Source organism: Colletes latitarsis, chromosome 3 (genome assembly GCF_051014445.1).
Source record: "Colletes latitarsis isolate SP2378_abdomen chromosome 3, iyColLati1, whole genome shotgun sequence".
NCBI classification, from domain to species: Eukaryota; Metazoa; Arthropoda; class Insecta; order Hymenoptera; family Colletidae; genus Colletes; species Colletes latitarsis.
The window spans coordinates 41,816,878-41,835,445 of record NC_135136.1 but is presented as its reverse complement, the minus strand read 5'-3'; the positions used below and the strand labels follow the sequence as shown (position 1 = coordinate 41,835,445).

Below are 18,568 nucleotides of genomic sequence, written 5' to 3'. Positions count from 1 at the left end.
TTAACACGTCTCGGCATACTTTCGACGAGATGTTTACATTTTTCTCCTCCAATATTTTCTAACTGTCCACAGTTGAGTAACATTCGCCAGAGTATGCTGAAGGTTGGTAACATCCTTTTAGCCCCATTGGTATTCAAAACGAAAGAAATTAATTTAACTATTCCAAAGATGAAACCGATTTAAATACTCATCCGTGACCCAACGATACCGAGGGTTTTTGATAAAAATTCCATCCTGTATCGTGGATCTTATTTCGTGACGTGGCCGTAAGAACTTCTTTTTAGTTTCGAGAGGGTATCAATAATAACGTAGCAATTTCCAGCCCCGTTGTTTATAACACGCGCGTAAACGATACAACGACACAGCCTGTTCACGGGGGCGGAAAGGGGTCTGATAAAGTCGATAACACGAAGAGAAAAGCGCCCGAGTCTCCGGCGTCTTTATATTTAGTGCGTGCATTTTTAACCGACCGAGTAATTTTAGTCGTACAGGCGTGTATCGCGCGGGGAAAACCCGGATCGATAGTTTGTTAAACCTATCGATTCGATTCTCGATCGCGAGGATTCGTACGCGGTCGTCATGCCTTTATCGCGAGCGTAATTGATTGGCTACGCCCCGCGATGCTCTTTCTGATAAAACTTTCGGTGATAACCGCCCTCTCGTGCATCGTTCTTTGTTCGTTTAAGGGAAATTAAATATAACTGCTTGATCTCGTAGATGCCCCGAAAATGTTCAAAGCACCTTGTATTCCAAATGAACCGTGCTTCTTCTAATATTTTACCGCGTTCGTCGTTTCCAGCATTGCATCACGCGATGCATTCCAGTTTGCCAATCGAATTCTTTCGCGTTCGAGGTTTGTTTATGATCGTTTCGTAAGATTAGCGAGTTTCCTCGCGGGCGGGAAATTTCGATCGAGAAACGGAATTAATTCGGAACTGAATCGATTTGAAATTCAATCGTCGTCTCGTTCGAGTCTTTTCAGCGGCGGAAACATATTTTATCATCGCGGACGCGCATAATTCGGCCGTTCTGGGTCTGTTGCCCGAATTCTAACAATGCGCGCCAAGGCCGCGAACTTCGTTCGTGGTTTTTTTTCAACGAACGAGCACACCGGTGACCTGATTTTTGCGTTCGGTAGAAAATCCGCGTATGCATACGTGCAGAAAGCGTTAATGCCGCGACCGTAGTCGCCTTGCGTAATTAATCGATTCGCGCAGTCATCGTCCTGCTTTTTCGTCGCAGTTACACTTCGCGAAATCCCAATGAAAGCCTCTTACAAAAGGAAGTTAAGTAACGCAACCGGTAGTTACAACGATCCACGGTATTTCAACAACGCTCGATGTACTAACTCTGAAATTCCACGAGACTTATAAAAGAAACAAGTATGAAATTTGGAAAAATTCTAGTAACAAATCCAGGGTTCGAATACCCAGTGATACGAAGAATTCTTTTTTAATTTTCTTTTTTTATTAATTATGCGCATTTAGATGGTCTTGTAAACAGTTTCAATACTCGGTAAAAAGGTCGTTTTAATTTTCATTAATTCATGTTAGAAAAAACCAAGGCCTTTGTATACGTAAAATACAAAGTTAAAACATCCGATTTATCTCTCAAAATATTATTTGATTTGAACCGCGTAGAATTTACCGTTTAATTAGCATTTGAAATAGTTGTCCCGACTCTGGCTGAACGCAGGCCACCAACGGTGTTATTAAACACTTCCCGTCCGTCCGCGATCATACATTAAACGCATGTTTGCCATTTCTACATTTATATAATCCGCCATTAATTACCGAGTCGGATGCAAATCGTCGCAGAACAGTATTAGAAACTTTCCACACACAGACAGACGCTATTGTCGGCAAGAGAATACAGTGAACTGATTCGAGCACATTACAAAATAGTGTTTACATAACAGATAGCAAGGTCGTACACGAGACAAGAAATATTACATACGAACAACCGAATTTTCATTCGGCCATTCTTGGAGTTTGTGGGCCACGAGTTAAGAACCATCGTTTTAGAATAGGGGATGAACGGTAAGAAAATAACAAGAAAGTTGATTTTTTTTGCCCGCCGTACTAGGGTAGATCGCTTTACTATAATCTCTCGAGCGATCACAGATAAAAGTATGCTATGCATCGCGTTTCCTTTGATACTTGTCAAAGTCTTCTGAGTGAATGAATTTCTCGTGGAATCGGGAAGTTGTTTGAACTTCGTAGATCACTGTTCTTTCTGTGTCAGTACTCCGCGCTGGTCGCGGAGAGAATATTAAAAGTGGGAACTAGGGCAGCCGTCTCGCCTAAATTTTATCGCGAATCGTTCCATTTTTTTTTTTAACAGAGAATTGCTTCAAACGCGAATTTTTGCTCCCGCGAAATTTGTCGACCGAACGTAGTTAAAATAGAATGTTTGTTTGGTTTCAGAGCCCAATCAAGATGACGACTATAGTGGCGGATTTTGTGCACGGATATAGGGACCTCATGGATAACAAATCCGGTAAGACGATCTTTTAATTAGTGTAAAATTCACGATAGAGAATGCCTCGAGAGTTTCAAGAAAACGGAACAGAAATATAGAAGATAGTTGCAAAAGAAATAACAAGAAAGTTGTACAGTTTAGGTGACCGATATATATTAGACAACTTTCCTCTGCGAACGAAGCTACAAAAAAATGTTTCTCTCGCAATTAAAAATAATTCGTACTCGATTTCGCTTCATTTTTATGAATTGCTGTTTTCTTGAGCGCCAAGCAGCGATTTCACGCGACACGGCATTCGCCAGATGCCGATTTCACTTGACAAGGAAATAGTCAAGCTACGAAACCGAAGAACTTACGAAATTCTAGTATTACATATAAAAATAATTGATAGGTTGATGATATAACGAGGAAGTAAAATTTGACGGTTTCAATCAAGCGTTCATTTTCAATTCTGATAATATTTAGAATCGAAATCGAATCTTCAGTAACGAGATTTCAATTTTTTATTCCCTTTCGAACATTATCAATCCTGTTATACATACTCGTACGCAAATAAAAAAAAATTTCCCCACTTAAATATACATTAATCTCGACAGATAATCGCGGTTTAATCGCGCGTCTTAAAATAATTGCACGTGACTAAAATCGTCAAATTTCTCTTCGTTGAACGCACGAAATTGGAGTTGTAAGCGAGTCGAGATCGCGCTCGACGGTAGACGGTACATATTACTCAAATTCTCGCGAGATTATTTCGAACCACTGAAATCACAGCCGGAGAAATGCGACAGATTCCTCGAGAAAGCTTTCACAACACCTGCCGAACGAGGACAAGAGTCTACGTCGCGATCGGAAACGCGTCGTATTTGTCGTGCATATTTTCAAAATGACCTCTCGCTCCTCACCGCGTGTGTGTGTCAATAAAGTGTCGTAATGTCGCTTCCATCATGTTCCCGATTTCCCTACGATCGACTGGAGACTCTCGAACCCCGGTTCGGTCGAGTCATCCTGGAATTCAAGACGCCATTGGTCGAAAGAACCGCGTCAGCGTTTCCCAAACCGATCCATCCGCTCGTGAAACGCCTTTCTTGGAATATATTAACGCAATATGCTCTCCTGGGTCACGCTGGAATTCTTTTTCCTTTTCTCGTTTCTTTATAAAACAGATTCGCTATCCTGTTCTCCGCTCTGCGACTTTCAGTCATCGAAGAGTTTCAATTATTTATATCTGAAAAACTGTCGTGTATCCGCGTCTGACACTTCGCAGACATCGAGAGACGGCCTCTGCTATAGTAAAAATCGAAGTCGAGCAAAAATGGCGTCGTGGATTCGCGACAAGACGTGGCTCTGCGAGCGGTTAAGGGGCTGGAGAATTGACCGGCCCTTTTTTTCATGTTTTCCACGGCGTGTGTGGATTATCGATTTAATATCGGCAAGCCAGCAGGCCGTATTTTCCGCTAATCATGTCCCGTGTAGACCAAGAGGCGCCCTTGCCTGATTACACCTCCACTACTGCATCAGTGGAATCCGTTCTTGCATTTACTTTCGACGGTCGGTTCGGTTAACGCGTTCAACGTCGCGCGAAATTGAAGGCTTCCCGGGGAAACCTGTGAAAACAGGTCAAATCGTTACGTTGCAATATTCGGTGATAGGAAAGTAGCTATTGTGTCGAGTTCTCTTCATACATTCGTCTCTCTCTTCTTTTTTTTTTGTTACTTCATTTGCGTATCGAACCGATTTGTCTGCTGGTTCGCTCAACGAAAATTTCCCTCTTCTTAAATGCCACGGATTATCGATGACACGGATAACGCGGTTCGTTGATCATTCGTACGTCTACGATTCGAGCTCCCCTGTTGCAATTCACGATTTTTATAAAAAAAAATAAAAGATAATTTTTAAGCGTAGCTAAAACTCCGTAAAGAAATTGTGAATAAAATTCGTGCGATGAACGGTGGATTGAAATTTCTTTAGGAACGTTCGAACAGGACAACGAAGTTCATTTTGATCTTCCCCAATTGGCGTAACTCGATTTCCACGCGCCTCTATTGCATTAATTCGTAGTAGGGATAGTACGTTCGCGACACCCCTCGATACGCTACAGGGTCGAACGAATTTACGGGACTGGTCGCCTAAATGGCACACTCACCGATCGACAATGCGTGAACTGGAATTCTTGACCAGTCGAGTGTACCATATGGGCTTGACCATGAGTCTTTTGAACTGTTAGTCATCGCAAATCGATTCTTAAGAATCGTAGAACACGATGATGTTGCACATTATCGGAGGGGGAATACTAGAAACCATAATTTTCGTAAGGGACACGCCATTTGCCTCGTCACAGTCACCGAAACACAGTAAACGACGCCTCCATCTTCCCAAAACGTTGTTATCTTCGTTTAACTACTTGTTGCACGAATGTTTTTCTTATAACTTTTTATTAGATACATTGATACATTGTATGGATTTACTTGGTTTTGTGTAAATGAAAAATAAAGTTTGCATTTGTTTGTTTCGATAAAGAACATGGAATCGTTGTGTGTTACGTGTGATTTTAAACGCGAGACACCGGCTTCGGAGCGTACATTAGAAAAGATTAAGATTAGATTACCAGGCACGAGTAAACACGAAGCAGTATGATCGAATGCAATCGATAGTTTCATTAAACTATACGTGTAAACGTCTCAAATTGCGAATGATTATTTTCATAACTCTTTTCCATCTTCACACCTACGTGACTTACTTCACACCATACCAAAAGTATAAGCGTTCTCCACGTTTTGAATCGAATTTTTTAAATTGTAAATGCATGTATCCAAGGGTTGTTTGTATCTAATGCTCGATAACTCCTTGATATCTTCCAACCTTGTTCGTTATTCTGTTTTATAAGTAGGTCTAGTTCGTGTTCTCTTGCCACAATAAAAGTGGTCTTGTCACTTATTTTATTTATTTATCGCCCTTACAAGTATTTGTATTCCACGTACTGTTCGATCGAACGGTATTGATTAATTTATTCGATAAACGCATTAATATTAATATTTGCAAACAAAACTGTCGATGCATCATATTTTATCGTGGTGTTTTATGAATAAGATGTAGAGATCATAGAAAAGCGAAAAAAACGCTTGTCTAGCGGCGATAAATCAATTAATATCGGAATTGTTAATTTCGTTGTGCAATCAGTGTTGTACAATTGCCACGTGTAAACCAAAAACATGTGTCGAACAAGAAGTACTCTAAAAACCGTCGTAAATCATTTTGTAAACCTTGTGTGTCACATTCTATTACAGAGAAACGTGTGGATTTTAATCAAATGTATGGAAGCTTTCTTGATCCAATGCATGTGCGTCACGCAACGTCAATCTTGCCTCGGTATGCAGCAGTGCTTGGATAAGTGAACGACAACAAAAACCTCGCAAATATATGTCCCACTAACAAGAAATAAAAAAGTTTCACACCGAAGATTCACGAGGGAACTGAAAACGGACCATATTCATATAACTGCAAGGTTTCGGTCCCGCGTTTCTTTCACTTATCCGGGCAGTGATGTATTTCGCTTCTTCTCGGTGTATCCATTGCTTTGCTCGATCAGATAATCTCAGATTAACTACGCTGCCCATCTCGCGAGACTTTTAACATCAAAGCGGGCACTTGTGCATCGTCTCCACGATTCGCGCGGCAAACTGCGCTGCATATCTTTCCTGCGGAGCGACGGTGGGCACAGTGCAAGAAAAAAATTGCGAGAACGGGTCGTCATGGAGTCGCAGAAGCGTGTGTTCAGCCGGTGTGTGCCGCGTGGACACGAAGCGGGGCGCGGTGTCGGTTCGTCCAGGTCATGCGAGTGCAAGGGTAATTTACCGGAAGGTCTGACGACCGCCTCCTGAACAACTGCCTGCCGCGTCTTCCCGCAGAGGGTCGGGGGAAAAAATGCCCGAGAAATTTATCCAAGCTGACGGGCAACCAGGCAAGCTCTGCTCTCGAGCCGGCAAATTTTCCACGGTTGAGAATCTTCCTCTCGTGTCGCTGCTCTCCTATGGCCTCCCTCGCGTAATCGAATCGCTCGCTTCCCGGTCGATTAATTTTGCGACCGCCTGCAGCCGCCACCCGGTTAACTGAACGAGTTTCGGCCTCGATAAATGAAATAGAATCGTCCTCGATGTCGTTTCTTTCGCAAGCTTGGACATTCATACTTCTTGTTGCAACGTTTAACAATGAATCAGAGCATTGTTGTTCAAACATGACCCTATTCAGGCGGCGTCCATGTTTGCAGAATTGAGGGCGCGCTTCATTTTGCTTGGGATTAAAAATAATTTTAAGTGGGTCGTGTTTGTACTCGTTTTAATCGGGAAATCTTCCCTGATTCGTTGATGATGTTTTCACGAAGATGCAATAATATATGTAAACATTTTAATCTTTGTTTACGGATGAAACTGGGAATAAACAATGACAGTAGCTTGACTTCGCTACTTTTAAGGAGGCGTCAATTAAGTTTGGGTTATTGTACCAGTTTTTTTGTTGACATATCGATCTTTCTTATCTCAGGCTGAGACCGAGGCTCGCATGTGCTCGATGATTCATGTCGCGCGCGTGCCTTATCGAGCGTGGGATGAGTCATTCGTTAATGGAAATTTTAATTTTTATCATTACCGTTGCATCTTCGCAAAAACATTATCAATTAATTGGCGATACAACTTCGAATTATTTCTGAATTACGCGTAATTGGAAACATCGTTGTTAAGTAAGACGATTATCGTGGCACGAGAAGCCTATCGGTTGCATGTTTGGGCTCATTTACTTATACAAATAACAAATATTTCGACTCATTTGCAATTTTCGCGACCCGTTTAAAACCAAAACGAATCGCGTCATAGACCATCTGCACGTTTATCTTCCTTGCACCACTTCCAAAGTTTCGCTGACGGATATTTAAATCTCCGCGATCCATTGTTACCGGTAACAAGGTATTTCCTAACGAGCGAACCGTTTTACAATTGCAAACGACGCGACTCGTTTGCTTTTCAAAACAAATATTCCATCGAGAACGGGGTTCGCGAAACGCTCGACGGCACAAAGGTGTGTTAACCCTTTCGTTGTTTGATAAAATTGAAACGCGAGAAAAACGATGGAATCTAGAAACCGGTGGATCGATGTGCTCACGGGTTTAAACACCGAATCGCGTGAACGGGTCGTTGATAGTTTCATCGCGGAACAATGGGTTGTCATGGTGTCTTGTTTTATTATGTAGGTCTGCTTGGTTAATAAATTCGTTTCATTAGCGACTTCCTGTCGGAATGGTAGGACTTTGATGCCTGCGACAGGTACACGATGGAACATCCATCGTGGTTGCGTAATCGCGAGGAGGAGACTTTTAAATCGCGCGCTTGTTGCTCCACTTTTCGAGCCGCGTATAATAATAACGTCTTGCGAAATTGTCCGGTGTCCTTTTTTGCGGCCGGTGGAATGTCACCTTGCTCTCTATTCCCATTGTTACGTCATTTTTTTTGCGCACTCGCGATTCGTGGACTCGTCGACGAGCGTTCATGATCAAACTGCAGGTTGTACGGTGGGTCAACTACGCGTGGCGTGACGAATACCGTCTGCAATAATTAGCGTTCTCGTGGCCGATCGGTAGTTTCGCTTTTACTTTCGCGACCGATCGGTTCGAAGTAACCTTTTTATCCACGGACCCCTCATGGCGATCCAATGGAGCTCGTGGATTTTTTAAAGCAAGATACCACCTATTTTTGAACTTCAATTTGAACAAAATCCCTGATACCAGGAGGGGGAGGGACGTGATCGATTCGGTGTGAAATGACTCGAGAAGAGTTCTAGATGCATATGAAGGTGCTCGAGTTCGGGGAATGGGACGGAAAGAATTAGGTGAAAAATAAATGACAGAGGGATAGGAGAGTGGATGAAGAGACTGTGAAGGAGTTAAGAGAATTAAGTTGGCGTATGAATAAGTTAGGGCGAAACTAACAAGAAACATCCGCGAGGCGCAACCCCTCCCTAGATTTCGATGAAACTTTGTAGATTCTCGGAGCGGCCAAAAATAAGATATAAGTAAAATAAGTAGTTTTATTAGCCCTGGTAACTCGAGTTTAAGGGTGAAACTACACTCCAAAGTTTTACGACTTTCGGCGAAGAGTAATCTTTGGTGGATATTTTTCAAAGTTTGTTGTTTGTTGTAATGCTTTACATTTCGGTCTGTATACAAGATTAATGTAACATGCGGTTAATTATTAATAAATTTACATGTTGAATAAATTCCGATGCTAAGGTAGACGTCAAGGAAGTCTGATTTATTCGACATATAGACCTTATTAATAACTAATCACATGTTATATTAATTTTGTAACTTGAAGAAGACTTTGTACATGGGTCAAAACGTGCACTTATACTGCTCAAAGGCCACAGAAATTTGCATTTTCTAAATCTTTCGTTATAATCATTCAAGTATGAAGAACTTGTTGAACAAACTTCTCTGTACATCCAATAGTTTATACGATACTACCGAAGGGGTGAAACTTTCGAGGGTGTTTCACCCTTTAAAACTAGAGTTTCTGTGGCTGTGAAATGACCAAAATCCTGAGAATACTTGGCAAATGTTTTACGACAAAAAAATATTGTATTAGGATAGGAATAAGTTTATGAAATGTTCGATTACAAATAAGTAGCGACGGAGGCACAAATAGGTCAAAGTGATCGACCGAGGGTAACGAATTATGTGCACACGTACACGATTGAAGTTCACGCGCCATTTAATTGATATTGTACTCGACGGACGGGCATTTCTATAATGAAACTTTTTCAACAAACGGTACAGTTACAAATAAAATTTGCGCGGCGATAATTTACAATACGATTACGTTGCGTATGACGATGGAATAATTGATTGGACAGTGAAATGCTTCGTGCCGGGTCCATGGCAAGAATAAAAGCAAGGACAATTTGTCAACAGTTTAAAATTGCAAATTCAAAATCGGAATTCCAAATTTAACGACGTTGTTTTTGTGGGTACAATAATAATGACGATATTTCCGATTGCTCATTTCAATAATTTATTCTACGCAAACGACGACACTTTTTGACACCCTTTTTGCACCGGCAAAAATAAATACGGAATTTTACCTTGAGGCAAGATTAATATTTTGTTGAAATACTCACGTGCCCGGGTTGGAAATATTCTATATTTTGCATCGAAGTCAGAAACTCGAGGCATGTGTATCGGAACAATTATCCTATGCTCCGTTCCGTTCGTTACATCAGTTTCCACAGTCGTGTCGGCCATTGTTCTTCATCGCAGGCGATGCTCCTAATGATGCCATTGTCTCGGAGAATGGGGCTGAAGAAAGTAAACAACAAAGGGGGATAAACGTAAAATTCGCAAACCTCAAAAGTTACGAGGTCACTGCGTTTTCATCAACTGTGAATTTTCCCTTGCTTCTAATTCTTCCAATAACAATGTTTGCATCTACTCAGACCGTGTGCTCGGCGAACACCGTGCATCACTCTGCATTCTTCGAAATAAAAAGGACCATTCACGGACGACGATAATATATAATAAAATAACTCTGAAATTATTCCCGAGAGAAAGGGTTAAACAAATCGTTAAAAATAGCGGTGCTCGTTGTTTTGCTCTCTCCTAAAAATAATAGCGCTGCAAAGAGGTCGACGAACCGGGAAGATCGTACTTTATCGTCGCATAATCATAGGAAAATCGTCGTGACGAGGGTTTATTGTTCCGTAATGACGATGCGTAATATCACGACGGAACCGAACGAAAAAGAAAAAGAAAAAAAATTAGCCATTGGAAGAATGAACGAGCGAGGAAAAAAGTAGGGGGATTGTTTGCTTTGTGGGAATCTCGAGCGAAGATCCGATAATTAAACGCGGTTTTAACGTTATTACCGCGGACAGGGGAGCGAGGTTTAATTAGCGGGTAACTGTGGATGAAGTGGACGCGGATTCGCTCGGACGAGAGTGAAATTCGCAAGGAACCATCTCTGTAGGTATTGCTCGAAGCGAAATCTTTCATTTGCTTGTCGGTGGTTTCTGGTCGTGCAGAACCGTCGTGAACCGCCCGGAGACTTTAATACGGCTTTCTAAATAGAGGCGCGTTGCCCCTTTAATTTCGAGGCTGCTCAGACTCTCCGGTAACGATCCTCCATTGAACGCGATATTAATCAGCCCCCGCGTCGAATCCGACTTACCAGGGAAAGACGATGTCGACGACCACCGCCGATTTTTGCGACCTCTGACCCCCGGGAAACGTTTAAGCTCTGCAATTCTTCGGGGTCACCGAACACACGATGTCGGGGACGCGTTAAACCGAAAATCGAAACACGATACCGCAAAGGTGGAGGCTTCGAGCATTAATTGAAAAAGAAATCATGGTTCCATGACAATTTTTAATCTGAGAATTGATCAGCCAGTGTTTGAAAATTCGGGAATTTCTTGCGACGATAAGGAATGCCCGATATAAATGTTTCGTGTCTGTATTAAAAGTGCATACTTCGAACAATATTTCTGCCAATTCTCGTGAAAAAATAATGATCTGTATAGTAAACATAGGTAATTCGGTGGCTTAAAGTTCGACGAACCCTTGCCTCACGATTTCCCTTGCTTTAACGGACTGTGTTCTGATTTTAGATCCCAGGGTGAAGGATTGGGCGATGATGAGCAGTCCTTTCCCGACGTTGGTGATATGCCTATTTTACGCTTATTTCAGCAAGGTTATGGGACCGAGGATAATGGAAAATAAAAAGCCTTTCAACCTTCGTCAAGTCCTGATAGTGTACAACTTTATACAAACGATATTCTCCTCATGGATCTTCTACGAGGTTCGTCCAATTTTTCTCTTCTTTTTAATCCCTTTCAGCCACGAGTTACGATATTAATTCGCGTAGAAAATATAAAATAAATTTTAAATCGCGCTTGGGTAATCTCTCTCCTTTGCTTTCCGATTTGTTTAATGCCAACGGAGTCTTTTTAATTTGTCTATAGGAGGATTTCTGGGCGAAATAAATACCGGGTCGTTAGCGGGCAATGTCTCACGAACAATGAAACTAACCCTTAATATTCTGTGGAGAAAGAAAGACCTTCCGTGCGAGTCGTATTGGGTCAGACGTTATAGTCAGCCTTCGTAAGCCAGAATTACTCAACGCTGTCCACATTCTACCTACGCTGACACATTAACGCCACGGCTGTTCTTTCTTTCTCTCTGCGACACAATAATCAGCCAATAAATAAAACCAAATCCATATTTTTCCATCGACAAAGAAACGAAGACTACTCAGGCTCGATGCGTCTGTCTCAATTGTTTTCGATTGGAATCGTGCGTGTAAAAACAAAGTATAGATCGTTTGGACTTAGTAAACGAAAGGGTTAACGTATCCTGATAATGCGTGGACGCCCTTTCCTCCCAGGAGTTTCACGATTTCTACCCTGGCACAGAAACACGCATACGGCCGTGTACCCCGCCGATAAACTCGATAAAGTAATCCCATTCCGACGTGTATCATCGATCCCCGCGTAGAATAATTAATAGCCGACCTCGGCTGCGATACTCGCCTGTCCCTTATTCGTGAAAGTTATTGCCTGCCGGCTACGATTCGGCGTTTCGTGGGTTGCATAAGTCCGCTCCGTCGACCAAGTCAATGGAATTCATCGCCTCGGATGAAAAGGTGGCTCCGCGATCCTACAAATGACGATTTACCATTTTTCAGCCTTCCGTCGCGCTTTGAAGCCGTTTCTTATAAAACTGCCTGGTCGTTAGCCGCCATTATTCTACGACTCCTTTATACCCGCCTCTTCTTATCGTTATCTTTCGCGATCGATTGCAAAAAACTAAATTTCAAATTGTTTAGGATAATTCGTCTCACTCGTAACTGCTAATTCTGACTTTCCACTTGGACATCGCGTGGTTAGATAGAGAACTTACAATTAGATTTTTGCTCATTTGCAATTTTCATCTCAGAACTATAATTAGTTATCTACTATCGTTCAGGGAGGCATGAATGAAGTTCTATGAAAATGGACCCCCTGTTTCGTTCACGCGACGAGGGTCAAGAATGCGCGTGCGTATTTAATCAAATACCGATCGTATTTGGTTTGCGTTTAGTATGTCGAGTGCGTGGCCAAGTACAGTTATCTCGTGAGAATCGTACTCACGTAGGTTTGGTTGTCGCGTAACTTTCTACGCGTTTTTCGTCGGTCCAATTATTATTTGCCTATACCGATCGCTCCGACCGATACCCAGCGAGCACAGAGCGCTTTTGACATCCCAGCTGGCTCTTATTCGCGAAATTCAACCTCCACGAAGCTGCGATTCTTGAAACTTGTCGGAAGAACAATTTCTCCCAATTATATCGATGAAGGGGTTCTTGAAAATTTTAAGATTCCCGAAACTTTCGATAACTTTTCTACAGCATCGACCCCTTAACGCTCGGATATCTGTTTAACTTAGGGTCCAAAATGCACAAAGTATTTTTAAAATAAATTCTTGTTCTGTGAATATAGCTTTTTTGGAGGTTCTAGCCTAGCCTCTCAATTTTATATAAGAAGGACCAGCTTCAGGCACGTGCAGTTTGAAATTGGTAGCAAGCTATTACCGGAAGCTGGGCCTCCTCGAGGAGATCCTCGACCGGTGCATATTAGACTCGATCGAAGACCGTGAAGTGACGTTTAAGAGCCATCTTCAAATATCGAGGTTACGTCGTCGGATTTTATCAAGTGGCGACGAGAGAGAATCGTCGACGGTAGCATGTGACCAGTCTATTATCGCGAGAATACCACAGCATCAATCGGAAGACAGAATCATAGACAAGGTCTACGAGTAGACCTTACACGAAAGGAGATAGGTACCTAAATTTTTCGGTGAAAAAAAAAAATTTTAGAATCTTTCTAAAAAAATTATTTTTAGCTAGGGGGGTCAATTACAATCGTTTTTGGTCAATACACATACCCCCGAAATCCTACTCAGTTTCGAGAAAAAAATTCCTTACCGAAAATATAATTTCTGGCCAGAAATGTCTGCCCGAAATTTCATGCGAATCTTTAAAACGTCATAACTTCTGAACGGATTGGACGATTTTAATGTTTAAAAAAGCAAACTACGCGTATTTTGATGGAGGATATGTACAAATCGCAAAAATATTCGAAAAGTTGGTCCTTGATCCCGTAAAATGCGAGAAACCCCATAAAAGTGGTCCAATTTTCAAACAGCCGTAACTCCTACAATAGTGAATATATTTCAATGAAACTTTTTCCTGAAGTAGAGCTCATGGGTACCTACAAAAAAGTATTAGACAAAATTTCCGTAGGATGTCAAACAAAATTATTAAAAATGAAAAACGAAATTTTAAGAAAAATCGACAGGGAGTGCCTAAATTTTTCGGCGAAAAAAAAAAATTTCAAATCATTCTAAAAAAATTATTTTTGGTTCCGAGGGTCAATTACAATCGTTTTTGGTCAATAGACATACCCTCGAAATCCTAACCATTTTCAAGAAAAAAAATTCTTTACCGGAAATATACATTGGATGTAAGGTCTACATCGTCTGTGACAGAACTACGTCGCTACGTCTTTTCTATCCTCTCAGAACATGTCTCGATGATTGGCAGCCGATATTTCGGTTTCATTTTATTCCAAGGAAATCGAAAGGTCGAGATACGACCGTCAAAATCTCGGCAAATCGTCATCGGTTCGAAATAGAAATATTTTCAATGCCGAGTCGATCGACTCTCTAATCGCCTCCGATCTTATTAAGTTACAATTAGGAAATAGTTTTTTTGCCATAGACGATTTTAAATGGACAGGGACAAAACTGATAAATTTCAACTTGGTCGAACGAGGAGCATAAATTATACGTAAATATTTCAGACGTAAATATGGAGGCGATCGAACGGATCTGTCTAATAAGTATTCGATTAGGCGTCTATCGGGTCCGACGTTTTTGTGTCTAATCGTGTACAAGGTCTTCTTCTCTTTCAATAAGGAAGGACCGTAAATCGCCCCCTCGTCGTGCAATAATGAATCTTTGGACTTATTCATGAACGATGGCGGACGGTTCGAGGCGAATATCCGACATTCCGGTTTCCATCGACGACGCGGACGCGTCTAATAGAATTCAAATGAAATTTGCGAACGCGGCAGGCCCCGGTTCTTTGTCGCCAACTTGGCCACCACGATCGATGGACCGCCTCGTCTTTTGTCTGCCTCGTGTTTCCCGAAAAATTAGCCTGCAGACTCAACAGATACGCGAACGTGGACGTTCTATTCTAGCCTTAGAATCCTCTAAAAATTCTTAAGTCTCGGTGTTCCAGTTTTCTTATTAATTTCCAACCTTTCTATAAATTTCTCCAAACGTTCGAGAATGAACGTTTAGGCGCCAGTGTGCCGAGAAAGCTGTAAACAGAAACCACGCGTACGTTTATTTTTTGATCTACGACTTTCCCGCGGAATGTTTAAATATAATAAACGATGGCGGATTATCTATGCAGTGACTCAGGGATGACGTTTATTTCGATAACCTTGTCGCGTACACTCCGACGTTTAATCGGAGGCATGCGTTTCCGTTTGGCAGTTTATGGCATGAACTTACTTAACCCTTTCGCTGCAAACGGTCAGTACGAGTCACTGGCAACGCGAGAATAAGTTCGTAATAAATCGCGTGGTGCAACGAACAGGCCTAAATTCTGTATATAGCAACGCATAGTCTCGTGGCTCTGTCTTCCCATACACCTGACCGGTGTTGCTATAGTGAAAGGGTTAAATTGACGTGTACGCGTTGAAGACAATCTCTGACTTTCAAGTAAAAGTACTGTACTAACGAGGAATGCGATAAAATTTACTGCCTCTTGATTATCTTCCACGGAAGCAGCGATAGCGAATAAGATTTTTTTGCATTCGAACTTTATCTCTTTGGGAGTAGTGTAATAGAATGTTATGGTGGAATCTGAAACGTTAACAGAAACGTAACATCTTTTCTGACAACCGATCCTCAGACTTCAATCGTACTCATTATTTTATTCATAAAACCGGGGAAAGTCCAACAAGTGTACTACGTAACTTCTGTACAACGTGTTTACGTTCATTGTGTAAGTCGTTGGGAACAATAATAGATTTTATTTCGTTTATCGTACGGTTCTACAACTTTTATGAACCCATAATGCACATTTTATGATCTTCTGCACGTGCTTTATTGCAAAGAAACCATATTTCTTTATTTATCTGTTAAGAATGATTTCATTGGAAGTGACGTTTGAGAAGATATCAGGAATAAACGAACCTTGGTTAACTTATAAATGGCAGTATTATGTGTAATGTGGGATCTCAATTCGAGGGAAAGCGAAAATTACGAGCTTTGAAAGAGAAGGGGAATCGGTCCTCTAACAAGGGAAGGACCAAACTCGTCCACCTTCGATTTTAACCTACTTTTTCAGAATGATAAACCACGTATCCCGATTGGTTTGCGCAAAATATTAAACGTAATAACTTGATAATTGCCGGGATATGATATAAATTATCAGTAGATAAAAAGGTTACTTAAAATAAACTCGTTTCGTTTCACGTTTCTGAACCACTTCAGAAATACGAAGTTTGAAAATTAGATATTTTATAAGAGTCTCCATTCACCAATAACGATGAAACGAAATATAAGTAACGTTAAAAAATATGTATACTTAAAAGGAAATTACTTATTACGATTAATTACTGAACGAGTCGGTGAAAGACTACGGTCTAGCTTTAATTAATGTGTATTAGAACGCAATGTTCGTGGTTTTTGGAATGATAAAATGTGGAAGTAATAACCTGTAATTATTGTTACAACTTTCAAAAGCGAAATTGCTTGAAGTCGTTGTATCGGAAATGACAAGAAAGCTCGTTAGATTTAATATGTAACAATTAAAATTGTATCCTGGAAATTGTCTTTTCCATCCGTGCATATATTTTTCAACATTTAGATCCAAAATGTTTCATCTAGTTCGATTTGCAATGTTTTGGGTGCCCGTGAAACAACTTTAACAACGTTATCCACGATACGTAATCGAATAAGCGTTAAATATTTTATTTTAATTGGAAAAAAAGTGTTTGGACGAGTTTCGAGCCTGGGCGACCTAGAGCACGCGAACTCCCACTTCTGCCACCTGTGCCACGGTCACTTCGACGAAAGAAAGTGACAGACATTGATATTCATAGTGCATAATTCAGTATATGCTAAACGTGTAATTTTAATTAGTTATATCTTTGAAACGATCGAGTTATTACGTCTAATAGTTCACGGGTCGAACGATAAATTGATTGAAACAGTGGATGACTGATAAGCAAATAAATTAATTTGATTGAAATGTTTAGTACAGAATATACTTTCCGGGCAATTCTTTCTTTCCACGCTACGTTGCTTGAATATTCCCGTCTATAATTTAGTGCTAGATTGCGTTTCTATTCAGTAATAACAGAGAAATTGAAGAGGTACCATTTTGGCGACTCGTATGCATTAGGGAACTCTCCCCTACATTTAATGGCCACGAGTTTCGAGGGAGTTTCGCTGATTCTTGCATACGTACGGCGAAACAGTTATGGCAGAAACTTTATTCGAATAATAATCGTCGAATGGAAACAGCGAGTAGCGATTTACTTGTTACGTTTATTCGATCGAACAGTTACTCGAATATCTTGTGAAATTAATATTTTTAATAAAAGAATAACCTCGGAGGAATCGTTACTATTCTTTGCTTCTATTTAACACAGTCTCGTGAAAATTATTGTAAATTGGTACCGTGTAACTGCCTATTTGTAGTTTCCGCTTACTATGTTCATAAATGATTGCTATTTAGGCGTAAGACTAGTTCAGGTATACCTATTAGTAGATATATGCTAAATGTTTCGCGTGTAAGCAGTTATTCTGTAGTCTTTTCTACTCGATACACTTTTAATATTATACAGCATAACCTAGGTATGTTTAGTACAGTGATTTAATATCCTCTGTATTAAGTGTATCGAGCAAGGTATCGTTACGAAGCTCATGTAGCATGCATTCACTGCATCATCCAGTTCTAGCGATGGTCGTTGGAATATGTGCCTTGAAAGAGACTCGAAACTTTCAAGACTGTGAAGTTCCGGATCGCTTCGAGCATTATTCGATACGGGGAGGTCTTGAAAGTCTCGATCGGTCTCGAAGTCTTGATGGATCTCGAAACTTTTAATGAGCCTTGGACATTTTGCGCAAATAAACGAACGTATAGATCCGCGAAGCTTGGTTTTGTTTTAAAAAAATGCACTCGGCACTCCGTTTCCGACAAAGTGTCGTCTCTTACAAAGAATTTCGATCCTTCAATTTGGTAGAAATTCACAAAAATTGAAATTTTATGGGAAAGTTCCCAAGACCCATCGAGACTTTCGGTATCGAATGTCTGATCGCTTCTGACGTCGCAGATTCGAAGTGATTCGATCCAATCATGAGCTCATCGTACTGCAAGGGCTTCTAGGAACGCTTTCAGGGAAAACACGGCACCAGAAGCTGGAATATAATGTTAAATACGCGAATGGTACGCCTTTTATGGACGTGGCTGGGAAAATTCGGTTGGAAAATTGCTATAGCGTGAGTGTACTGTAACTCGGGATCACACAGCGTGGCCTTGACACATAACCACACGCTGCCACGACCATACGCGCGGCGTGTTCTCGTTAGAGCGGACGCCGGCCCACGCAACCATACTCGAGCTTTTCTAGCCGTTTAACACGGTCAAGTTTAATGGAATGTCCCGTCCTCTGCAGTACGAATCGAAGATCGAGAATCGTGCGTCGCGTGTCGTCGATCCGGTCACGCGATCCACGAAATTTCCTCCGGCTTTCTCGTAAAGAAACACGGTAAACGTACGGAACAAGCTCGATCCAGTAAACTCGGCAAAAAGCTAGCATGACGTAAGAAATGTCACGACTCGCTCACGGATGCATAGAATTTTTCAATAGACACAAAGTGCAACGAGTAAATTTAACAGTGAATTATTCAAAGCGCGATGTAACCACTTGTTTCGGTTTTCAAAGGCTTCGAGACTTGTCCCTCGAACGACAAGCTGGTACCAAAATG

At 41.2% G+C, this 18,568-nt stretch overlaps 1 protein-coding gene across 1 annotated transcript in view; it reads left to right on the top strand.

The window, feature by feature from the left end:
* LOC143340422 (very long chain fatty acid elongase AAEL008004) overlaps positions 1–18,568 on the top strand; it is a 35,655-nt gene that overhangs the window by 10,146 nt on the left and 6,941 nt on the right. The window contains exons 2-3 of the mRNA XM_076762348.1: positions 2,427–2,499; positions 11,128–11,318. Coding sequence (XP_076618463.1) covers positions 2,439–2,499; positions 11,128–11,318 — 252 coding nt within the window. The 5' untranslated portion in view covers positions 2,427–2,438. The remainder of the gene's footprint in view (positions 1–2,426; positions 2,500–11,127; positions 11,319–18,568) is intronic.